The sequence below is a fragment of the Dendrobium catenatum genome, unplaced genomic scaffold, assembly GCF_001605985.2.
Source record: "Dendrobium catenatum unplaced genomic scaffold, ASM160598v2 fragScaff_scaffold_133, whole genome shotgun sequence".
In the NCBI taxonomy this organism is placed as follows: Eukaryota; Viridiplantae; Streptophyta; class Magnoliopsida; order Asparagales; family Orchidaceae; genus Dendrobium; species Dendrobium catenatum.
The window spans coordinates 11,216,056-11,242,472 of NW_021318595.1; the positions used below are offsets into that span (position 1 = coordinate 11,216,056).

Consider the following 26,417-nt stretch of genomic DNA (forward strand, 5'->3'; position numbering starts at 1 on the left):
GTAGGAAGAAAAACCCAAAGCAATTTCAGATTTCTGAAGTTAAATTTCAGATTTCTGAAGTGCCGGCCAACTGTTGTGGGAGGAAAAGCTTGGGCGGGAGACGTGGGGGATTTGGGAAGACTAATTTGAAAATCAAATTAGTTTTCAAAAGGGTGCCAATAGCTAATGAGGGATTAGAGATGTAATAGGAAACAATTAATGTAATTAAAGTGGAGTTCACGGGCAAGGATGGCCAGCCAAGCAGCAGGGAAATTTGGAAATTTGATGTGGGGTCCACGCGTGCAGTAGCTAATCCACAATTAATTCTGAAATCTGCTACTTCAGAATTAATTTAAATTAGGTAACTTTCCAAAATTAAGTTGAAAGAGAGGAGAGGGATTTGAATTTCAAACAGAATCAGGTAAGGTTAATTACCAGCCATAATATGGCAATTAAGTAGGCAATTAATTAGGCTTTAAGGCTTGCAATTCCACGGCCTGGACCATGCAGGGAGGATCGGCGGGAGTGGCCTCAATTATATTTGATTTGAATTTCCACGAGATAAGAAGGTTTGAAACTATAACTCACAAAGAGATCTAGTCTCCTCCGGCGAACTCACTAAGAGATCTCCGGCGAACTCACTAAGAGATCTTGGGGGGGAACTCACAAAGAGAACACAAAATATTTCATTTCATCAAAAACTCCATTATTACAAGAGAATGGCCATATAAATAGGCCTCACAATGACAAAGGAAAACAACAGACTAAAATGCCCCTCGGGCTACATTAACGACCAAATACCCATAAGGGTAAAAACGGAAAAACATCAAAATAAAATACGCTACTACATAAAATGACAAAATACAAGTCATGCTCGTGGCCGTCGATCTCCGGCGTCGACAATGCTGACGATGTCCTCATCATTCTTCCTCAAGAAATTCCCAACAACACTAATAATAAAATGATTTGAATAAAAAGATAAATAAAAAGAGCATCAAATAGATACAATCCACATCCAATGCCAGTATAAGGATATATCTTTCCCAAAAATTGTTTTTCGTACTTTGAATTAGAAGGAATCCTACATCCAACAGACATATAAGTTTGAAAAATAGAAGTCCAACAATGTTGCAAGGCTTGTTGTCTCCCATATATACTGTATGGTATTTGAATGTATCCTTATGAGGACTTGCATGAAATAAAGCACTTGAATCTATAACCTAAGATTCAAATTTTTACAAAGATAAAATCAGAGAATATGATCGAAACTATTTTGCAAATACATTTGCAGAATGATTTTTGTCTTGATCTCCACCACTAGTCTTCTTTGGAACTGTACAGTCCTTTTTCAATACCATTCTTTCCACAGCTTCAGCACATAACATTTCCTTTACCTGAAGTAGATTTTCCTCTTTTGGATTTTGATCTTCCTCTAGTTGGATTTTTCTCTAAACCCCTACCTCTTGCTTCAACATTCAGAGCAGAATTTGAAGATTCACCGTTCGCCCACAATGTCCTCAAAGTTCAGCTTTAAACTTCCTAAAGAGTAACAGCAATAACAAGCCTATTGTAGCTTTCTAGCAATGAAGATAACAGCAACAACGCTCCACCTCATCATCGAACTTGATTCCAATTGAGCACAACTAACTCATTACAATATTTAGATTATTCGGGTGCTCTGCCATTAGAGTTATGTCCAACATCTTCATTATGAATAACTTCTTCATTAAGAATACTTTATTTGAGACAGATGGTTTCTCATACATCTTAGTCAATGCGGTCATGAGATCGACTATAGTCTTCTCATTTTCAATGTTGAATGCAACAGATGAGGAAAGTGAAAGTCGTATCAAACCAAGTGCAATCCGATCAAGAAACTCACATTCCTCTTAGTCGTAGAATATGGTTTCTAAGTGATTCGTTCCAATAGCAAATACAACTTATGATATAGGAAATACTCAATTTATATCCTCCAAAATACAAAGTTCGAACAATTAAACTTCTGATATACGACATCCATTACTATCACTCGCATTGATGAACGGCTCTGATACCACTTGTTAGAGGTGAAAGAAAATCACACAACGAACACAAAACAAGAAATAGAAAGCAGCGAAAATAAGAGGGCACCAGGATTTAACATGGAAAAACCAAAATTTGGGGAAAAAAATCACAGATCCATACTAGACCAAGAAATTCACTATAAAAATTGAAAAAAAAATTATACAAATTTCTCCTCTCTCTTGCTCTCTCCTTGCTTCTATTCACTCTTACGCCTGCTCCCATGCCGGCCAAGGAGGGGCCGGCTGGACCGGTCCAGGTCTATGCTCGGCGGAAGAAAAAATAGGGAGAGCTGGGGCGAAACTCCTATGGGACCCATGATGGACTTAATGCAATCTTTGGCGGGAAAGATTTGAATGTAAGAGCTAATTAGGTAAGTTGTAATTCAGCTTTGATGTTAATTAGGGGAATATGAGGGAATTAGTATTATCTTGAATTGGAATGAGATTTGAGATCTAGGGTTCTTTTGCATTGGGCTCTTGGCGTTGCCGGAGATTTGGAGAGTTGTTCTTCCTCTCGAATTAAAGAACAATTGTAACTTTGCTATTTACAAGTCTCTACTTGAGTTTTTTCTCTTAGATTTCCCTGGATTGTGCTGTTTTCCTATTGTAAACAGCAGGTTGGTGCTGTTTTCTTGCTGTGGACAGCAGTTTTTATGTTGCTTGATCATCGATTTGGGTTAGGATTGCTTGCGAAATCAAGTATTACCTTAGGGTTACTTGCGAACTCAAGTATTTCCTATCAAATTGGTATCAGAGCGTCAATTTGGGACCGTAGGCGGCTGAAATCCACAATTTTCAGCGGAAAATTTTTTTTTCTGAAAGGAGATCTTCATGTTTCGTGGAACGATAGATGGCTGGGAAGAAGGTAGAAGTTTTGAAAGGCGAGATCGGTCAACTAAAATCATATTTGGAGGGAAAATTCTTTGACTTTCAAAATTAAATCGCCTCTAACAATGAAAGGATAGAGGGAAAATTCACGGTGATGGAAGAGATGTTGAAGAAACTGTTAGAGTTGAAGACCAATCCTACGACATCGGAAGCAAGAGAGACCACCGGAGGCCGTGGTGTAGGAGGGAATCCGAACCCGTTTAGGGGGAGGAGAAATTCGGAAGTGGAGATCATTGAAGGAGAGGACGACATGCCACCTCTAGAGCCACTTTCTAGAGAGGAGATGACCGGAGGGGTGCTGATTTCATCGGGAGAAGGGAAGAATTTCATCGTCGGGGTGCTGATTTCGAAGGGGGAAGAGGAGAATACGATAAAGGGTTCGGGTATAATCGTCGGATGGAAGATCGTGATAGTTGGGGAGCACCTCCTCTTCGAGGAATGGGAGGTTATGGAGGATTCAGGGAAACGGGGGAGACCCGCGGGTGAGGAGGCTGAAGATGCACGTCTTTGAGGGTGAAGACGAACATGGCTGGATTTACAAGGTGGAGCGTTACTTTGTTGTCAATGGTTGACAGAGGAAGAGAAGCTGACGGTAGCGAGATTATGTTTGGAAGGAAAAGCCTTGGCAAGGTATTAATGGCGCCCATCCAGAGCTAGAGAGAGTTGTTGACCTCATTTTTGTATGAGGTCACTCGGGCCAATCCTGACCCTAGATCAATCCTGACTCCAGATTAATCCTGACCCTAAATCAATTTAATCTCCAAATCAATCTAAACTCTAGGATCTTCCTAGATTCCAGACCCTAGGACCTATTCTAGATCCTAGAATTCTTCTAGACTTCAGATCCTAGGATCTACTCTAGTATCCAGGATTCTTTCAAACAAATCTAGACCTTAGGATCTATTCTAGGTCCTAGGATCCTTCTAGACTTCAGACCTTAGGATCTACTCTAGACCCTAGGACTTTTCTAGACTTCAGATCTTAGGATTTATTCTAGACCCTAAGATTCTTCTAGATCCAGACCCTATGATCTTCTTAGGCCTTAGGAGCTGCCTATACCTTAGATCAATCCAGACCTTGAGATTACTTTAGATCTCAATTTAAATCAAACCTCAATCAAAATCTAGAGTCCAGTCCAGTTCAAGATCTTAATCTCCAGTTCAAACCTTGATCTTGTTTCTGATCAAACTTCAACCTTATACAATCAATTATGATCCTCCAAATGATCATAAATGATTTAGATAACTCAAACTTAATCAATTAAACTCAAAATCCAGATCAAATCCAAAATCCAGACTCAAATCCTAAGTCCAAAGGCCCTGTCCTAAAGACCATTTTCAGGGATTTTTCAAACACTTCAAAACCCAGTCAATTGATCTCTGATTCAGAGTCTGTCAGTTGCATACTGATGGGATATGTCTCTAGAGGCAACCCTCCAAATTTGAACCCATTCAGAGGTCTCTAACCCCAGAATCTAAATCAAAATTTAAAGGCTGTAAAACCTTTAAATATTTACAGCCTATGCCACTAGACTTGCCACTTGGTGAATTTTGACCCTAGAGCCTTCACCAGAGTCTCTAGTCACTTCCAAACCCTTAATTATGACTCATTGAACATTAAACTGCATTTTGGTTGACCCACTTTGACCCCCAGTTGACTAGGGGTCAAAATGATCAAAATACCCCTTAAGGACAAACATTGATTTCAAACCAAACGACCTCCGAATTGCTTAGAACCACTTCCAGCAAGTTTTAAATATCAAATCAAACCTGTTCAACCCAAACCCAGACCCTGGGTCAACCTGGTTGACCAAGTCAACCTAGGTTGACCAAACAGGCCCTTAAGGGTCAAAACGGGCATTTTGACTGAATTGACCTCCCCAGACCTCGGGACCACCTCCGATGGTCTCCAAATATCATTTCAAATTGATTAAACCCATTTCCATACCCTGGACCCACCTGATTGACCAAGTTAACCAAGATTGACCTAATGAGCCCTTAAGAGTTCAAATGGGTCATTTCAACCCATTTAACCGGATCAATGCTTTTAAACTTTTAAACTCATTCAATTCAATGTCTTGAATATTTCTAAACTCATTTTGAGTCAAACCCAAGTCATTTTGGCCAAGTCAACCAATTTTGGCTTAGTGGCCCATTAAAGGCCCAATAGGCCTTTATGACCCAAAGTGATTCATTTGAACCCCTCTAACCCAAGCCCATCCAGCATTTCAAGGGGAATCTAGAACCTTCCTAGACCCTATCCCAGCCCTTAGATCAACATCCAATGGCTTGGATCTCTTTCATTTGATCATGTGGGGATAAAAAGACCTTTACACCTAAGGTCCTTGTCATGTGCTCTCCCACCTGCTCCCATCAATTCCTTGGACAGATGGCTTGATCATAGACACTCCCTCACTTGATCATAACAATCCATTTAACCTAGAGATAAGGGAATAGAGCAAAATATCTTGATAAAGCCAATTTCAACCTTAAGCCATTTTTAACTCAATCTCTCTGATCCAGAGCGAATCCAGCCCTCAAAAACCTCCTCCAGACCTTCCAATAGCACTTCCAAGCCTTTCCCCACCGAATTCAAGCCTCCAAAGCCTCATTGGTGAAGAGAGAGGAACCTAGAGAGAGAAAGAAGAGTTTCAAAGATAACTTTCGAGCCAACGCGATCCAGCTTTTGGTGTCTTCATAAGAGTTGTAGAGAATCACTGCAGCTTTCCAATGAGCCCAAGAACACAAAAATCAGACGGTTGGATTGTAAGTTATTCGCGTTTTTAGTTTAAATTTCAATTTGAAACTGTAGCAAATCTACAATACATGGAGCCTCCAAACTCCAGGAATTGTTAGATCATATTGCCCTCTAGCTACAGTTCAAATTTCATGCAATTTCGTTGAATATTTTGAAAGTTATGGGCATTTGAAGTTCTCTAGCTCTGCTTCAACCAGAGCCGTCCGATCGCACCTTCAGTGTGATCGGACGGCCCAGAAATGGCCACATCCCGCGGCTGGATTAGCTGACGTGGTTAAGTGTGGGTCGCAGCACGCCACGTGGCGCGTTCCTATTGGGCGCCGCCATTCTGGTCAAAATGGTCAAAAAAAATTTCAAAAAAAGACCCAGATCTTCTAAAATTCATAGAAAATCCAATTTTTCACCAAAATTAGTGTTCTAGGGCTTGTTGAAAAGCTCTTGAGCTCTAGTTTTTATTGAAATCAAATTAAACATGTTTTTATCACTGGTTTTTGAGAAATTTGGATTTATTTGAAATTCATCTTTCTCAATTTTCTTTTAATCCAGAGGCCAAATGGTGTTCAAATTTTGGTGAAACAATTTTGGATATCTTAGGCATTATCTGTAATTTTTCTAGGTCCAGATGTCCAGTGGATTGTTGTGGGGTGAATTTACAAAGTATTGGGTCCATTTTGAACCCAAAACTTTGGAAATTCATAACTCTCCAAACTAGTAGAATTAGGCTTCCTAATTTCTGTGGTGTGTTTGTAGATGTCTAAGGGTTAGATGAACAGAGATTTAGACCCAATTGAATACTAGTGCCACCTAGAAATAATAATTAAGGACAAGGTCTAGTCAACTTAGAAAAAATTCTAGGAAATTATACATACACCCAATAGGGGTGAAACTTGAGAACACTAAACCTAGTGACATTATAAACCCTAGGTTAAAGTTTCACCCAATTTGGAGTTCATTAGGTCAGATAGTTAAGCAAGTCAAAGTTAACCCTTTAGTTAGGCTTTAAAACTTCCAAAAATTACAATAAATCAAATTTAAATCCAAAAAATGCAAACAAGACCTCTAACTGACTAGAATCATGTCCTTAATCAATGAAAATTAAAACCCCCTTAATCAGACATCAAGTCAAACCTTAGTTTAATTTTAATTAAAAACCAATATTTAATTAAAATAATTAATTAATAATAATTAAAAATTTCAAAAAATTCCCAAACACTTAAAAACCTCTTCCTATGTTATCTTTGACATTTGGAGTTGATTTCAAGGAATTTGGAATTCATTTGGAGCAAAATCAAGAAAACTCTTCTAATTAAACAATTTTAAAAATTCAATAAATACATGAAACTTTGAAAAATCATAACCAAGTCAAGAAAGCTCCAAATTGACCAAACTCAAAAGCATTCAACTCAAAATCAAGTCTAGTATTTATCAAAATTTTCAAACCTTTAAAAATCAATTAAAGTCAAAAAGTCAACAAACTGGTCAAACCTATGTCAAAATCAGTTCAAAACTTCAAACCTTCATAACTAATTGTAGAAAAATCCAATTTAAGCGTACTTACAGTCTAACTGATCGTATTAAGGTCTAGTATTTTAATAAAATATTAATTTTTCAGAAAACATTCTTAATCAAAAAGTCAACTTTTGACCCCTTAATTAAATGATTAAAATAATCCAGAAAATTCCTAAAATTTGAAAATTGTCTTAAAACTCCAAAAATCATTAATCAACCTTAAAATCAATATCAAATCATTAATGCTTAAACTCAAATTTAAATCTTCCCTTAAGCCTTTCAACCAATCAGAACGTCAAACAACTTTAATAAATTGTCCTCCATAGGATATATCCAAACCACACGGCCTACCTCATACACTTTAGATGGTTTGCTAGGACAACTAACTCTAGTTCTAGGCTAGACCGGTGTTTACTTTTCTGCTGTGTGACAGGTTTTCGAGCTTTCACTGCATGTTGGTTGTTAGCTTAGAATTGATTGAATGTATGTTTATTTATTTACTGCACTCTGTTGAGCATTTAAATTTCAAATATATTAACTGCTTGAGATTATTTATATAACTGCTGATTATTAGGATAACCCTGCAGGATCGAGTCTAGATTTTTCAATTTTGATTAATGTAAATTTGATTTGATTTGAGTTGTAATTTCAAGTGATTTGAGATTGGATAACATCTAATTTGGAATTCAAAGAGGAATGGACATCCCTTAGGGGAGAGTCCTTATCCATTTGAAGCTCCAAATTATGATGATTTTAAAATATCCAAAGAGAAAAGATAACACCCCTTCCAATGGGGAGTTTCTTTTCATTTGGATATCCGGACCCGACAATCCAAGAAGCAGCAGAAGGACGAAGAAGTGGATACGAGAAGGCCTATTCTCAAAGTCACTTGAGTCTTAAGATTAGAAATCCGGGTTGTTGTCAGTGGCGTCTGGCCACTTTACTTTTCTACAATTCTGAGATGTAATATTAAAAGGCACTTGCCTATGGACTTTTAATTTGAATATTAATTTAATTGATTTGATTAATATTTAATGTTGATTGCGATATAGGATTGCCTGCTTTTTGTAGTTTTTTGGCGATTCTTGCATGTCGATTTTGATTTAGCCTGGAACCCGATCGTAGGCTCTTAAGGACTCATTAAGATTTTTCTACTTAAACAAAATTAAAACATTTAAGCTCAGATAGTAACTCTAACGAATTTAAGAAGTAAGCCCGGAACCGCCGGGAGTTCGCATGCATATTCGTTGCATTTTTCTTTTCTTTTCTTTGCTAGGCACCTCCCCGCCTGCGGGTTTTGGCAGACCACCTGGCTTATGAGGGTGCAGATCTGTCCAAGAGGATCTGTGCGTCCCTAGGATAAAATCTATTTTTAAGTTTTTTTTTAAATTGCTTCATATTTGATTTAAGCATCAAATTGAGTCGATTTACATTCATTGCATTAGATATCAACTTAAAAATCTCTTAAACTTTAATTGCATTAGCTTAAGCATCAAACACCCAACATAAGTCTAAAGGGTCAAGGATTTGCTCTAGATGTCGACCCCATTCCTTTAAACTTTTATAAATAATGTCCCTATCACTCAACATTAAAAGACCGGATACATATTTTTAATTCGTTTAGGTGGTTTAGCTGGCTCCCCAATCCAGGCCGGGGTACAACCAGATTTGCACTGCATTAGCTAGGTTCGGGTCACTTTTCAGTACCCAATTTAGACTTAGGTTTCGAGGCTGGCTCAGGCCATAAGACCTCACCCTTCGGGAATTGAATCCCGACTTTCTAATAAAATTGATCGCTCAAACTAAAAATTCCTTGCAATCAAATTCAAGCCCAACACATAGGATAGCTAGAGTGTTTTCTAAATTGTTTCAGAATCTTAAAAACACTTCCTACACTTCTTTCTTTGATTCCAGAAATAAGTCTTCAATTTTGAACCAATCCCGATTGAAAATTCAAACCCTTACCTCCTTTTATATCGATATTTGAAAATCCTAAATAAAATTTCTACCGCTATTTTTTTTTTGGACATTTAGGCCATTTAAGGCAAACTAACACACACAACGCATACACAAAGACTCGAACCTTGGACCTCTTAGTTGGAAGCCTAAGCTCTCAACCAATAGGCCAAGAAGAGTTGTGTTTCTACCGCTATTTTAATCGAGAGTATTAGTAGGAAAACTCCGGTTTCCCTACGATGTAATTAACTACGAAGGCTTGCGCTCGTAGGAGATTTAAAAATCCAGACCTGATTTTTAAAATCAATTTTTCAAAACCTCAATGAATTCTCTTTGGGAAAATCAAGCCCGGCGATCATTATTAGCTTTTTCAGACGATCGATAATGATTGATATCTTCTTTCTTCGGAGAGATATACCAATTATTATCGTGGTTTTGATTAAGAAATTAATGATCTTTAATCCATATTAGCATAGTCAAACACTCGATTAAATTCCATTTTGATCATTCGGGGTCAAATGTGATTCTTTTTTGAGTTTGACTACGATAATAAGGATAAAGTTAAAGTTTTGTAATCTGAACCAATTAGTGAATGATATTTTCTCCTTTTGAGATAATATATCGTTCTTAATGTCGTGTTCGATTCTAAAACTAAAATTCAACTTTTTAACGTTCCCAAAGAAAATTATAACTTTTCAAAATATTTTTTTGTTTTTTCAATCAAACAAGAGTTTAAAGATTGCTTATTGGAGCGTTTCCGAGCCGATTGAGGAGGAGACTTCTATGAGCAATTCTTTGCATTGACTCAAGAGGGGATTGTAGATTACCGAGACAAGTTTGAGTACTTGGCTAGCAGATTGGATCACATTTCAAAGTCAGCCCTAGAAGGGAACTTCATGAAGGGGCTGAAACCGGAGATACGGACAGCGGTCAGGGTGCTGGAGCCGAGGAATCTAGGGAAGGCTACGGAGCTAGCGCAGTTGGTGGAAGATCAGAAGAAATCAGAAAGAGGAGCTCAAGGAAATTATTCAGGAGGGTCATACATGATGACTACCACTTTCTAACCATCAAAGGGGGCAGCACCAGGGAGTTTGAAGGAAGTGTCAAAGGAGAAAACTGGAGAAGGGGGAAACGGGGGACAATTCAAAAAGCTGACTGAAAAAGAGATGCAGGATAAGAGGGCAAAGGGGTTGTGCTTCAGATGTGATGAGAAGTACATGCCGGGGCATAGGTGCAAGGACCAATCTCTTCAAATTCTCCTTGTATGTGAAGACGAGGAAGACGATGAGGGAGGTGGGAGAAGATCTGAAGAGGAGGAGGAGCAGTTGCAACTGGATGTGGCAGAAGTCTCTCTGAACTCTGTAGTATGATTCACTCCAAGTCACACTATGAAAGTGAAAGGAGAGATAGTTGACCGTGAGGTGGTGGTGTTGATTGACAGTGGGGCAACCCACAATTTCATTTCCACCCAGATCGTTGAGCTGTTGGGGATGGAGTTAGTGGATACAGGAGGCTATGGGGTGATGATGGGCACGAGAAAGGTGGAAATGGGTAGAGGAGTTTGTAGAGGGGTAGTGCTGAAGATTCAGGAGATCCAGGTGAGGGAGGACTTCCTTCCCTTGGAATTGGGAAGTACTAACGTCATCCTAGGGATGAAGTGACTGCAAACATTAGGGTAGACCAAGATCAATTGGGGGACATTGAGGATGAAACTGGTGATGGGAGGAAGGAGGAGGACGATTCAAGGTGATGCTGGGCTGACCAAGGCTGGGGTATCTCTCAAATCCATGATCAGATCCATACAGGAGATGGGAGGTGGATATCTGGTGGAGCTGCAGCGCTTGGAGAGGGTTAGTGTGGAGGATGAGGGAGACATTCCACTGGTGGTGCAACCGCTCATACAGCAGTTCAGTGAGGTGTTCTAGCCACCTCAGGGCTTACCACCACCCAGAGAGCAGGAGCATGCAATCCTTCTGAAGGATGGGGTGTCACCCAATTAGTGTTCAACCTTACCACTACCACCATATTCAAAAAGATGAAATCGAGAAGCTGATCAGGGAGATGTTGGAGGTAGGAATAGTCAGACCCAACGTGAGTCCTTTCTCTAGCCCCATCCTACTAGTCAAAAAGAATGATGGGAGTTGGAGGTTTTGCGTGGATTACAGGGCTTTGAACAAGAGACAGTATCGGATAAGTTCCCAATTCCGGTGATTGAAGAGTTACTAGATGAATTGCACGAAGTAGTAGTGTTTTCTAAGATGGACCTCAAGTCGGGCAACCACCAAATCAGAATGAAGAAGGATATTCAAAAGACGGTCTTCAAGGTGAACGAGGGGCATTACGAGTTCTTGGTGATGCCTTTGGGCTCACTAACGACCCTGCTACTTTTAAGTCAAAGAATAGAGTGTTCCGGCAGCATCTCAGGAAGTTTGTGCTAGTCTTTTTTTATGACATTTTGATGTACAGCCAAATGGAGGAGGAGCACTTTGAGCATTTGAAGGAGGTTCTTAAGATCCTACAGAAACCTCAGCTGAAAGCTAACCTAAAAAAGTGCAGTTTCGCCCAGTCTATGGTGGAATATTTGGGACATGTGATGTCTCAAGAGAGAGTGGCAGTCGACCAGTCCAAGATTGAGGCCATGCAGAATTGGCCAAAGCCTAGGAACATAAGGGAGTTGAGGGGTTTCCTAGGACTAACTGGTTACTACAGGAGGTTTGTGAAGGGCTACAGCACCATCGCGTGGCCTCTGACTGAGCAACTGAAGAAGGACAATTTTTTTTGTGGGGAGAGGCGGCAACCCAGGATTTTGAGAGATTGAAAAAAGCCATGACGATGGTTCCAGTGTTAGCTCTTCCAGATTTCAGCCATACCTTTATAGTGGAGACTGATGCATCAGGATATGACTTGGGAGCAGTGTTGATGCTGGATCACAGGCCTGTAGCCTATTTCAATCAGGTGCTATCGACCAGGACTCGATTGAAGTCAGTATATGAGAGAGAGCTGATGGCTATCGTCTTAGCCATTCAGAAATGGCGCCCTTATCTATTAGGAAGGTACTTCATTGTTCGTACGGACTAGAGGAGTTTGAAATACTTGTTTGAACATCGGATGGTGACCGAGGAACATCAGAGGTGGTTGTCAAAGCTTTTGGGCTATGACTTTGAGATCCAGTATCGACCAGGGGTGGAAAATAAGGAGGCCGACACCTTATCTAGATGTGTTGGGGAACTTCAAGAGTTGGCAGTCTCAGTACCACTGATGGTTAACTAGGGGGGGGACCATCAAAGAAGAAAGCCTGCAGAGCGAGGAGCTAAAGAAGATCAAGGAAGACTTGAGGAGGGATAGTAGTAGCCATTCGGGGTACTATTTAGAGGGGGAGAAATTGTTACATCAGGGGAGGTTCGTGATGCCACAAACATCAGAACACATTCCCCACTTACTACAGGAATTTCACGGCAGTGTTGTTGGGGGGCATTCAGGGGTACAGAAGACATACAGAAGGCTGGCAGCGAAGCTTTACTGGAAGGGGATGTATAAGGATGTTAAAGAGATGGTGGCAAGGTGTGAGGTGTGTTAGAGAAATAAATATATGGTGATAGCACCAGGAGGGTTACTTCAATCAATAGCACTTCCAAACAAATTATGGGAGGAAGTATCTATGGACTTCATTGACGGCCTCCCCCGTTCAGAGGAATTCATAGTCATTTTTCTAGTGGTGGACCGACTTAGCAAGTATGCTCATTTTATGCTCTTATGACATCCTTACACCGCAGTATCAGTAACGACAACATTAATTAGGAAAGTGGTGAGATTACATGGGGTTCCTGAGTCGATTGTGTCTAACATAGACAAAATGTTCCTTAGCCAATTTTGGAAGGAACTTTTCAGAATGCAGGGCACGATTCTCAAGAGAAGTACTGCCTACCATCCACAGACAGACGAACAAACAGAGGTGGTAAATCGGAGCTTGGAAATATATTTGAGGTGTTTTGCCTCTAAAACACCACGGATGTGGGTGAAGTGGTTACCTTGGGCCGACTACTGGTACAATACCTCGTACCATTCTGCTTCTCAAATGACGCCTTTCAAGGTGATGTATGACAGAGACCCCCCACACCTAGTGCACTATGGGAAGGGAAGCACACCAGTTTCATCAGTGGAGCAGTACTTGGAGGAAAGGGACAAGGTACTAGAAGAGTTGAAGAAACATCTGCATATGGCACAACAAATTATGAAGAGACATGTGAATTCATATAGGAGGGACATGCAGTTTGAAGTGGGGGAGGTGTTCTTGAAGCTAAGGCCCTACAGGAAAAAATCAGTGGCTAACAGGCAGAACGAGAAATTGGCTCCGAGGTATTTTGGTCCCTATGAGATCTTGGGGAAGATTAGCATTGTGGCGTATCGTCTTGAAGTTACCCGCCTCCGCTACCATACACCCGGTGCTCCATGTATCACAGCTGAGGAGAGTTCTAGGAGAGCATGCAGTTAGGGCAAAGTTACCAGCATCAATGACAAAGGAGTTGGAAGTGACTTTAGAACCTCTAGAGCTTATAGGGGTAAGATCTGATAAAGAGGGAAATAAGGAAGTGCTGATTCGATGGAAGGATCTACCTTATTTCGACGCTACTTGGGAACCATTTGAAAGAGTAAAAGAGCAATTTCCCTCTTTTCACCTTGAGGACAAGGTGAGTTTTTGGGAGGGGAGTAATGTTACGTCTGCTCCCACGCTAACCCAGGAGGGGCCGGCTAGACTGGTCCAGCCTGGACCGGTCCAGGTCTATAATACCCAAATATTCAAAATAAATGTAAGTATATACTTTCTCTAAATGTATATTGATTTTCATTAAATTCTACTTCTAATTCGAGTAGTTTGACGTATGGAAGTATGCATAAAGTATTAATCTAATTATCTAATTTAATAAATTGTCCTGTAAACAGAAAGGTACCATTAGCTACATTTGTGCTAGAAGGAGAAGCAGAAAGATGGTGGCAAGCACAGCATAGAGAAAAATTTGGACATATGCCTATTACTAGCATAGTGGGATGATTTTGTGAAAGTTTTTAGATATTGGTTCATTCCGCCTTCAGCCAGATTAGCTCTGCAAGACAAATTCTTCAATTTGACTCAGGGTTCTAAGACAGTTATACAATATGAAGATGAGTTCACATATTTGTCCTGATATGCGCCACACTATGTCAGCACCCAAAAGGAGAAGTGTCACAGATTTTTGAGAGGCCTGAGGGATCAGCTACGACTTGCATTGGCGCCTTTTGATATCAATGAATTCTCAGTCTTAGTGGAGAGAGCCAGGAGAATAGAAAAGATTATGATTTGGATATCCAATATTGTCCAGGAAAAGCTAATATTGTGGCTGATGCTTTAAGTCGCAAGTCTTCAGGGATGATGAACTGGATGATTACTCAGGAGGTTCAATTGATCAAGGAAATAAAAAATTTGCAATTAGAGATTAGAGTCTTAAAAATTGGGGAATATTTGCATCAGATGACTGTAAAGCCCACTTTAACATATCATATCAAAGAAGCTCAAAAGCTTAGTAGTGAATTTTCAAAATTAATAGAGCAGGTCCAGTCAGGGAAAAGACCCGATCTTTCTGTTGATGTCGATGGAATCATTAAGCACAGATCCCACCTATAGGTACCCAACGAGCTGGAATTGAGAAGAGAAATTTTGCAAGAAGCTCATCATTCTGGCTACACAATTCACCCAGGCAGTACTAAGATGTATAAAGACTTAAAAAGTAATATTTTGGTGGCAGGGTATGAAGAAAGATGTTGCTGATTATGTAGCTAAGTGTGAAGCATGCCAAATTGTGAAAGCTGAACATTAAAGACCTAGTGGATTATTGCAATCACTACCTATCCCCAAGTGGAAGTGGGAAGAAATTGCAATGGATTTTGTCATGGGATTTCCCATATCCAGACAAGGACATGACAGTATTTGGGTAATTATAGATAGACTGACAAAATCAGCTCACTTTTTACCTATCAAGCAAACTGATTCGGTAGACAAATTGGCACGTCTATATGTAAAAGAAATTATCATATTACATGATATTCCAAAAGTCATTATCTCAGATAGAGATGGTCGATTTACTTCGAGGCTATGGAAGAGCATTCATGAAAGCTTGGGTACAAATCTGCATTTTAGTACAACTTTTCATCCTCAGACTGATGGTCAATCTGAAAGAACCATTCAAGTATTGGAGGATTTATTGAGATTGTGTTTTGGATTTCAAAGGCAGCTGGGAAGATCACATACCATTGATAGAATTTGCCTACAACAACAGTTACCAATCCAGTATACAAATGGCACCATATGAACCACTTTATGGTAGGAAGTGCAGAACCCCCTTAACTTGGGTTGAGGTAGGAGAAAAACAATTAATGGGCCCAGAACTGGTGCAGGAAGCAACAGAGAAAATCAGATTAATTAGAGACAGATTAAAAACTGCTCAGGACTGCCAACAAAAGTATTATGACCCCAAGCACAGAGCAGTAGAGTTTGAAGTTGGTGACTTCGTATTTTTGAAGGTTAAACCTATGAAGGGTATAGCTAGATTTGGTAAGAGAGGCAAATTGAGTCCTAGGTTTATTAGACCTTTTGAATTTGTTGAAAGAATTGGAAAAGTTGCTTATAGACTTGCTCTTCCAGCTGACATGTCAGATATACATAACGTTTTTCATGTATCACTGCTTAGGAAATGGGTTACAGATGCCCATCAGAGAATTTCACATGATGAAATTGAGCTATAGAAGAATTTGACTTATACAGAAGAACCTGAAAGAATACTAGATTTTGATACTAAACAGCTCAGAAATCATCAAATTCCCTATGTTAAAGTGAAATGGAAATACATGCCAGAAAAGGAGGCAACTTGGGAAAGAGAAGAAGATATTCGCCTCAAGTTTCCTCAATTGTTTGATGATCACTAAGCTAAGAAATTTCGAGGACGAAATTTAAATGAGGGATGGATTAGAATACTCAAATATTCGAAATAAATGTAAGTATATACTTTCTCTAAATGTATATTGATTTTCATTAAATTCTACTTTTAAAATCGAGTAGTTTGACATATGGAAGTATGCATAAAGTATTAATCTAATTATCTAATTTAATAAATTGTACTAATGGTACAGCTAATGTATTTAACTTTTTATAATTAACTTATTATGATTAAAATAGCTGATTCAAATCCAAGTATTATGTATATGAAGAATTAATGCAATTCAGATTCTAAATTCCAGGATTCCACTTATGTTAGCATGCATTGGCTGATCTTTTCCTTAGTCCATCCAACGGTTAGTGGAATGCAAGAGCTTAGTGGAATTAAGAATATCTATATTATAATGTATGGTTTGTACGGCTGAGATAGTTTTTTTTTTTGTTTTATTTGTTTAAGTAATAATAGAGTAGTGGATGTTAGGGATTATACAAGACTCAGTATTTATTTCCTACCCACCGTTCTTTGAAGTTGGACGTTGTGGGTGAGCAGGAGAAGGAATTCAGCGGAGCTGTTGGGAGGGAATGCAGAGGAGAAATAGGTTGCTGCGAGTTTATGCCTTCTAAGGTAAATATTTAGGAGCATGTATAATTATTGATTTGATCAAGTAATTTAAAATTCAAGCATCTGTGTTATCAGAAATCAGAAAACTCTTTGTACAAGCATATGTTTTACAAGCATTTTTGTTATCTGATAAATATTATTGAAGTTAGTTGTTAGAGATTGCTGAATTTTAGAAGGAAAGAAGAGAAATAAGAGTAAAAAGAAAAAGAAATGATTTAGGAATTCAAATAAATTGTGGATGGCTTTATATAATAAAAATCAGATTAAAATGTTGGATAAATTTATATAACTGAAATCATCAATTTGATGGCTGAATTCAAATGTTAATAATTTATGTATTCAGGAGGGGAATTGCGAAAAGTCTAGGAAAAGAATTTGGTCGAATGAAGAATTCAATTGAGGTAGTGTATAAAATGAGGAGGAAACAAGACCAAGAAGAACGAATTTCAAGGGAGGTGAGATACCTTACAATGCTATAGAAATTAATAATTGTTTTCTTAGATTGCAATTCATATCTATTATGGTTGATAGCATTTATTTTAATTTTCTTCAATTTATTTCAGCTTATTCATGACTATGATTATTCGTAAAGTATTATGTATACTAGCATATGTCATGAGGGAAAAAAAACGATTACTATTAGGAAGGTGATTTAAGCCATATGTTGGGGGATAAGCCAGCACAGTAAAGGCGAAAGACCTGACGAGATAAGCCTATACTCTCAAGTCTAGAAATTGAGAATTTGGACCCAACCCTGAATTGAGAGAACAGCTTTAATTCTAAAAGTTAGGAATCTAGACCCAACCTTGAATTGGAAAGCTTAAAGGGTGCAAAAGCTTATAGCCATCATATGATATGTTAAAAAGGGTGTTGAACAATTAGCAAAAATGAAAGTGTACTATTATTTTTTTTTTTGTGATCCATGTGAAAGGTGCTCTAACCATGTTATTATTTAGTCATGAATGGTATGTCTTTCTAAATGATTAAAATGCTATTTATACATTGCTTGTGTATTTCATTGAGCCATAGCTCATTTGCAGTGGTTATACTACAGGTAAGGAAAAGGAGCCCGTAGAGCGCTAGGCGAGAAAGAGGTGACCATTCCTTTTTGGTGTAAATATGTTTTGGTGTACAAAGGGATCTTAGAGGAGATCTGAAGGATAGTTGTATAAACCTTTTGGTATGTAAGTAAATTTCAAAAGATTTAGTAGAGCTATGTATTTGTTTTAATTATGTTCAATGTTCAGTGAGTACATTATATGCTTCCATTATGATGTTTGGAGTTGATAGGTTGACATGTTAAGAGAGCCTAAGTAGATTTCTTTCCTTCTCTGTTATACTCCAGTTTATTTGTTAGAGGGTAAGCCAAACTGGGGTGTGACAAGGTCTATGCTCGGCAGAAGAAAAAAAAGGGAGAGGGGGGCAAAACTCCTGTGGCTCCCATAATGGGCTTAATGCAATTTTTTTGGGGAAAGATTTGAATGTAAAGGCTGATTAGGTAAGTTGTAATTCTCCTTTGATGTTAATTAGGGGAATAGGAGGGAATTAGGATTATCTTGAATTGGAATGAGATTCGAGATCTAGGGTTTTTTTGCTTTGAGCTGTTGGCGTTGCTGGAGATTTGGGAGAGTTGTTCTTCCTCTCGAATTGAAGAACAATTATATCTTTGCTATTTTACTTCATCTTCTAGTGGAATACAACGCTCTACTTGAGTTTTTTTCTCTCAGATTTCCCTGAATTGTGTTGTTTTCCTGTTGTAAATAGTAGGTTGGTGTTGTTTTCTTGTTGTGGACAGCAGTTTTTATGTTGCTTGATCATCGATTTGGGTTAGGATTGCTTGCGAACTCAAGTATTACCTATCATTCTCACACACAAAAAAAGACAATCAAGTGAATAACACCAAGGGATGCCACTTCTAAGAAAAACAAGAAATAAAATTGTCCAATCAGACTCTAAGCACTATGGTACTAGTTTGCAGCGCTCTGATGCTCAAACCTCTGTAAAAGTCAATCTCGTAGCGTTGAGGCGCTCAGGGAGGACCCTGCGCATCCCCTCAGCGAGCACAACAAATTGAACTGAGGTTTGAAGTAACAATACAACCTGATTGATTGACTCAATCAGATTCCAAACAGACAAACAAACCTAACATTAGTGATTAAAATTAATAAAAATAATAATCTCATTCTCATAGAGCATTCATCATAAGCATATTCAAAATGTTTAAAATTAAAAATAACAAAACAAAATAAAAGTTACTCATATCAAGTTTTTTATCGGCATTTGGTGAAGTATAAGCCCACAACTCTCCATCAACAAGCAATAGTCATACCCCGATCAGCTAAAATTTGGGAAAAAAGTTCTTCTTTATGTTATTTCTTTATCATAATTTCTAAGAAATAAATTCATGATCATGCTAATTTTTTTCCTTAGGAAGAAAATGTGCTACTCAAAGTAGTCAAGTCTCATTTTGTGAAAAGATTACCAAAGGAGTTGAAAGGAACCCTCTCCTGAGTGTTTGGGAACAAACCCTCAAAAAGCATTCAATATCTACAGTTATTTTATCAAGTGAGTTTTAAAATTTTTGTTGTATTTCAATATATATATATATATAAGGGTGTCTTCATTTTTTATTTGTTTCTCAAAAATTAAGATTATAATTCTTCACAATCAATAGCAAAATCTACAACGGCCACAAGAGAACTTCGTCATTAATTTAGTAAACCTGTATAATATTCTTGTGTATTTTTATACTAATCTTCTTTTCTTTTCTTTTTTCCCCCGCTTAGTGATTCCTATTTCACAGCACATCCTTTATGTATCTATCCAGTTCTAATTTTCAAGAGAATAAATAATTAAGATAAAACAAAGCAGAACACCGTTTCATTAAAATGAGTTCATGTGCTAAGAGTTTTTTTATTTTAGCATTAATGCATTTATATTTTAAGTAAAGAGCCTCATAAAAGTTAAAAACATACCGAAAAATGGTAGAAGAAAAGCAATGCATACGGTTGAAAATACTAGTGCTGTCCTCAACAGCAGAGAGAACCAAACACTACTAGAGATTGCTGATGGAAAAAGCTCCTCAATACTCCTTGCCAGTGGAGCAAGCAACAATGCATATCTATCCATGGTTCAGGGCAAAATCTATGCAAACTAAGTTAAAAATAATGTCTTTGCACGCAAAGCTAACTGGCGAAATCAATTTTACACATATACTAGAAATGGAGGAACGAAAAACAATATAACACGCAAGTACAAAAGTTACAACTTCGCTGAGTCAAAAGGATACTTGGTGAAAGGATTTATTACCTGATAAAAAAGGTTAATCGAACAATAAAAATTCCAGAAAAGAAAAGGAGTAATCAATAAACATAGATCAGAGAACAAGAAAGGCTACCCACAGTTATCCACAAAGCCACCTTTGACGCCACAGCATCCTTTGGCAAATTTAAGGTTATCTGGGAAAGTGTGCTCTCACCAAACATGAGATAACTAATGGCGGCAAAAGAACCATATATTGCTGTGCACAAAGAAAAGCTGCTTCATGACAGAGAGAAACAGCCAGAATCAAATAATGAATATATGATTGTACTTGTACACTAAATTACTTGAAATCAGAATACCATATTACTAACGCCCTCCTAAATTTTGTCCGATCAGCCATAGACTGATAAATATTTGGAAAAACTGCATGACCTGAGTAACAAAATCCATATATTCCTACAGCAGACGGTACGCCACTCCATCTCACAACTTCACTTGTTTAATGATACCCAATCCCATCTGTTGCCCCAACAGAAATAACAGAAAACATAACTAGAATAGTTGCAAAGACACCCCCAGCTGTAGAAAAACAAAAAAATCAGAAACGATCCTTCATTCTTATTTTAAAAAAGATTAGGCTCATAAAACCAGGATCTCAAACCTGAAAGATATGAAATGACCCTAAGATCTCTTAGACAAACAGTTGGTAATACAATCAAAGCAGTCAAAACTCCAAAGAAGTGCAAAGAATCCAAGTGAATGCCACCCCAATCAAAAGAAATACCAGGAAACATCCTTGTAAGATTGTCACCTTCCAATATAATAAATTCCACACACAATGTCTGTAGAAGAATAACAGTACAAGGCAAAGTTGAAGATCTCTTGAAAGGTCACCTCATAGGAAAAAGAAAAGGAAACATAATAAAAAATAAATCAGGAAATAGATTATTAAATTTCCAAGGTCCGATCTGAACTCCACTTACATATAATTCCGCGTATATGGCAATCTGCATCATGGATTAAGTAAAATTGATTAGAACTTAGGCATGTAATATCAAGTGCATCTTTCGAGCACAGAAGAAGAGTGAAGAACAATACAAAAAGAAAGTGAGGACGTCAAAAAGCAAAAATTCAATCTTAACTGCAGCAAAATGCTTTTATGTAAAATCAAGTGCACGCTAAATCAAAAGTTTTGGTGACCTAAAAGCAAACATGAGATCTTTTGACAGTTGCGAGCTCTCAAAGGTTGTAGTTAGGGCTGCAAACGAACCGAGTCGAGCCGAGTATGTGAGTGCTCATGTTTGTGCTCATTTAATATCAGGTTGTTCAAGCTTGGTTCATGTTTGTTCGAGCTTTATTGTTTGTGTTCATTTTTGGTTCATTTAAATTAATGAGTGTTCATGTTCGATTCATGTTCAGTTCATGTTCGTTCGTTTAGTGCTTATCGAGCTTTAAACAAACAAACATGAACGAACTATAAACGAGCTCTACTTTTAGATGTTCATTAACTTAACAAACGAGCTTTATCAAGCTTCCTAACAAACGATTACATCGAGCATGTTCGCGAACTTAATGTCGAGCTCTATTTATATTATTTATATTTATTAATTCTATAATCAAATATTAATTATTTTTATCAAGCTTATTCACAAGTTCAAAATCGAACACGAATTGAGCTTAATGTCGAGCTTGTTCACGAACTTCAAATGATGTTGTTCGCGAACATAAATGAGCCGAACGCATTAGTGTTCAAGCTTGTTTATTTAAGAATCGAGTATTTAAAATATTGTTCAAGTTTGTTTGTTTAGTTAATTAAACGATCACGAACGAGCTTTAATCGAACCGAACAACGAGTAGCTCGTCGAACGTTTGATTTGCTTGCAACCCTAGGTTGTACGCAACAACTTCATGGCATTTCTCATGTATCTGAAATGGGTAGCAGCGTGATCTAATTACAGCAGCTCACACCTTTAAACATAAATTGATAAAGTCTGAGCAGTCATTTGTCTATCATGAATATGAATGTGCTCGAGAATTAGAAACCTTTTTTAGTTGTTTCTTCTAAGACCTCTATCCATATCTCATCCGTGAAAAACAGTTGAATCATTGAAAGAGCTTTCATACCTATCTTAGTATTTTCTTCTTCAATCATAGTTTCAGGCATCTTGTTATGTCCAACAACTGCTTTTACAAGTCCTTGTTGAATAGGTACACCACATCTTGATTCTCCAAAGGCCAAAATTGTTTGAGCCATCCAACTTCTTATTCTCAGATTTTATAGCCATCTTACTTTTCATAACCTTACTTTGTTACCAATTGTTAAAAATAACAGGGTGTCACAAAACCAGAAGAAAGTATGATGAACCACAAAGTAACTTCAAAAGCGATCAAGTACCACAAAAGAGAATGATAAAATTTATATGACTCAATTTAAGTATGTATATGTTCACAGCTGCATAGAAATCAAATAATACGCTAAGCTTCAAAAGAAATGCATTAAGAATTATATTTCATTCAAAATTAAAAATATTGACAAATATATCACTTTATCTGTAAAAGAGAAGATGCAATCACCTACTGCAAAAATGAGGGCTAGATGTGGAGAAGATATTTTTGTTACTCAAGTTAGTATCTTATCCTCACTATAGCAAGGTCCAAATAAGAAATATTCTTAGATATGATCAAAAACACGCTCGTCGGAGCCCATGCGGGTTATGATTGTATTTACCCCTTTAGTGTACCTATGTGTATCCAAGCTACGGTGCACGTGTAGGGGTATTTTGAAATATTTTGGTTGTGCGGATAATTATCGTTTGAATGCACAAAATTTTCATTTAAGAGCTTATACACACCTTACGTCCACTAGTACGAGTGTTGCGGATCCGGTGGCGGTATGGCCTTGATGTTATGAGGCATCTCCTCATCTTGATGTTGAGTCCCCTTTTTTCATTCACCGGGGAGGATCTTTTTGAACTTTGGAGTCAATGACTGTTGATTTGGAAAGAACTTCTTTTAAGACCTTCGGTGTAGTGGACTTGTTATTTCTGATATTTGTGGATGCTAGAGTTGTTTTCCTTCCTGAGTAAAGGATCAAGAAGAATTCTGGAAGACTAAGAAGTTTAGTTCGAATTTGCTCAAACATCTCTTCCCTTTTGCCAGGAGGTGTCCTTTTTCATACATCGGGTTGCCTTTGTACCCGGTATACTGACAGCACTTTAATCACCACTGTCGTAGGTGATGCTTGTACTTATGCCCACAGTGGTTTGTTGTACCTACGACATATCCACTGTTGTTATCCACAAGTGTCCATTTGCAGGGACCGCTGCATCTTCTACGACCTCCTAAAAATGTTTGTAGAAGACCCATTGTTTCTGCATCATATCCACCCTTTCATCAATCTCGGGTGGGTTTGATTGTACTTGTTTGTAGGGGACAAATCTTCCACTATCAAATGCCAGTTTTACCATCTCAATCTGCAGGCATTTTTAGGGACCGTCGTAGGAGTCTGTCACAACATGCCCATACATATTTGTGATGTATTGCAAATATTTCACGTTTGCTTACAAACATGTGTCAAATATACAACAGACCTCCTACAAAGGGTCGTAGGTACTTGCATTCGTTGTATATCAAATCTCCCTTGCTTGTAGAAGATAGGTGCATCTACTCGCCACTGTCTTATTATATGTTGTATGAGCATCTTAACACTTGTGGTAGACTCCTTGCATATCAACCAATGAGTCATCCCATTTGTCGCACATCTTTACTAGTAGGAGAGCAAGGTACTCACTTACAATCAAGTGACATTGTATGTAGACTGCATTTTACTCCAAACTTTTCAAGGTACTCACTTATTTTTTCTGTTGTGTGCCGGAGCTTTCCGTGGTTTTCATTGCATGCTGTTTGAAATTGCTGGTGTGTTTGCTTACTTTTTCTACACTCTGTGGATGATGTGATGGAACACTCACATACTTGGCTCGGCTCGGTTCGTTTGTAGCCCTATCGTTAAGGGGGTCATATAGATTATAAATTCAGTGTATAATAACAATAATTTTCTTTTGATTGTTCAAGGTTTGGATTTGTAAGGCTAGGTACAAATCTTTGCACATTTGTTTGAGTGCACTAAGAGCTTGATTCAAATCAAGTCTAAGTTTATAAGTCATTGCAAATTCTTATATTCGGTTCATATCAAGCAAATGTCCAAATTTGTACATCCCCTGATGTTCAAGGGTTTACAAACTCAAGTTCTAGTAATCCTGAAAGTTCAATTTCTTATAGTGCAGACTTAGCCATTTGCTTGAAAGTTTCAAGTCCCACATGATGTCATTCAACTCCAGTATATGTCCACAGCACTAGTTCAAGCTCTTATCCAAGTCTCCTTGTGGTCCAAAGTTTTGTTCAAGTTTCACTTGATGTTGCACGGCTCGAATTCAAAGTACATGTTCAAGTGCTTGTTCAGGGTCTTCTGAAGTTCTTGCAAACTTAATTGTATGTTCATATTGATTTAAGTTAAGTCTTCATTTTATTTTGATTAAATTCAAGCATTTACTATCAGTCATTTGCACTTTGTCCACAAGCTTGCAAATTCAAGTCTGAGTCCTCATAGTCATGTTGATTTTCAAGTTCTTAATGTATTTTGTTCAAGTATGGGTCATCTGCATTGCTGCTCAAGTGAGGTCTTCTTGTTGTTCGGGCTTTATGTATTTCAGTGAAAATTTTGGCAGCACCCTGGCATATCCCCCATTTGGGGGAAATATAGGGGAGCTGGGCCTTCCAACCACGCTACTTGAGAGTGTATGGTAGATGTCCTTAGACACCGCGGCCGTACAAATTTCATCCCACCACGCTACAAGAGCGTATATGGGGCCTTCAACAGTACCCGTACGAAACACCAGTAGCTCTCCCCACCACGCTAAAAGAGCGTGTATAGGACTTACCCACCTCGCCGTATGCTTCGCACTTGGCTCCCTTCTACGTGCTACAAGAGCGCGTATAGGTGGTTCGCCGGTCCGCTGCAAACGTCGAGAATGGGATTTTGGAACATCATACCTTTGCGTAGCAGTCATTGGCAGTGTCGGTGTCGAGGTCGAGGACCGTCCCCACCACGCTACAAGAGCGTTTATAGGGCTTATCCGCCTCGTCGCACCAGATTCCCCCCCCTAGACTATTGTAACATAAGTATGAAACAATCTTTCAGATGCTCAAACCAAAACTATTCTTCGCACTTAGTGAACTCAAACAAAACCGCTACGCACTTCTCGATAGGTCAGTCCGTTAAAAGGTCCGCAAGAGAATCATGTAATAAAATATCTTTCACAAAAACCTTCCCCTATTATAATCTCCTGATCATAATCCAAGAAACCCTGCGTATTCCCTCAACCACACGCGCTAATAGCGGTCCGTATGCGATGCAGTAAAGCTGCTTGGATTTTTTGGGATCAACAGACGATACCGTTCCAGCCGACTCACTAAGAAAATGCCCCAGAAGAAGAAGATGCCTTAAGCCAGATTCACATTTGGGCGAAATTTTGTGCAGACGAGAGCTAGTGTTGTCTCAGAGTCTCCGAGAGTACAGCTCGTCTGAAGATAGTCTGGCATCCCGGTGGTGCGTGCTCCGCAGAGAGCGAGAATAACCAAAATATCATCTATAAAGACAATCACAAACTAATCAAAGATAATCTTTGAGCACTTTGTTCATCATATCCATACAAAATAGCCAGGACATTAGTCACTCCAAATGCATGATAAAAAACTCGTGAGGAAATGGTCCGCTACGAAGTACTTGAGAAGTTGATTTTCAACTCATCGATCTAGCGTTCTCTCACATTTCACCTGATTAAGAAGTAATGAAATAAGATTAGTATCAATTCTTTGAAGAATAATCAGAAGCACCCTCCCCTTAAAGATGATAAATAGAATAGCACTCATCAAGCCGTGAGGAATGATATTTATTGCGTTTGATTGTATGACTTACTCAATCGTCTTAGTAATCCGACACACAATCAATTATATCGTCCTTCTGTCTCAAATAAATAGTTACTAGTGTGCCTCCCCACTGAAAGAAACACCTTGACAATATACAAACCTCTACCAAACGCGAAACTCCTGAAGCGCTAAACCCTTATAAACTCCACGAATAATCTCGGTCCGATTCTATTATGGAGCATTAGATCATCAGTGTGGTGCTGTACCCGGCATAATACTATTCACTATTATTATGAACTCCTATCATCTCTATCCGGATGGCTAAAGACCGACTAATCCTCAGGGAAATACTTATATTATATATTATTAATATATACCTCTATATATCTCAAGTCTAAAATAAAGATAAAATATTAATCAATTATTTAATTAATCTATAATTAATTAATATTAATTTTATTAAAATATAATGGAATGAAGTTAATTC

The 26,417-nt window shown here is 38.2% G+C and overlaps 1 protein-coding gene across 1 annotated transcript in view; it reads right to left on the bottom strand.

Annotated features, from left to right (window-relative positions):
• Window positions 1-25,071, bottom strand: part of LOC110111337 (amino acid transporter AVT1A-like) — a 41,658-nt gene extending 16,587 nt beyond the window's left edge. Inside the window, 7 exon segments of the mRNA XM_028699250.1 lie at window positions 19,717-19,862; window positions 20,031-20,050; window positions 20,143-20,278; window positions 20,365-20,584; window positions 20,667-20,847; window positions 20,989-21,012; window positions 24,943-25,071. Coding sequence (XP_028555083.1) covers window positions 19,717-19,862; window positions 20,031-20,050; window positions 20,143-20,278; window positions 20,365-20,584; window positions 20,667-20,847; window positions 20,989-21,012; window positions 24,943-25,071 — 856 coding nt within the window.
• Window positions 25,072-26,417: the final 1,346 nt, after the last annotated feature.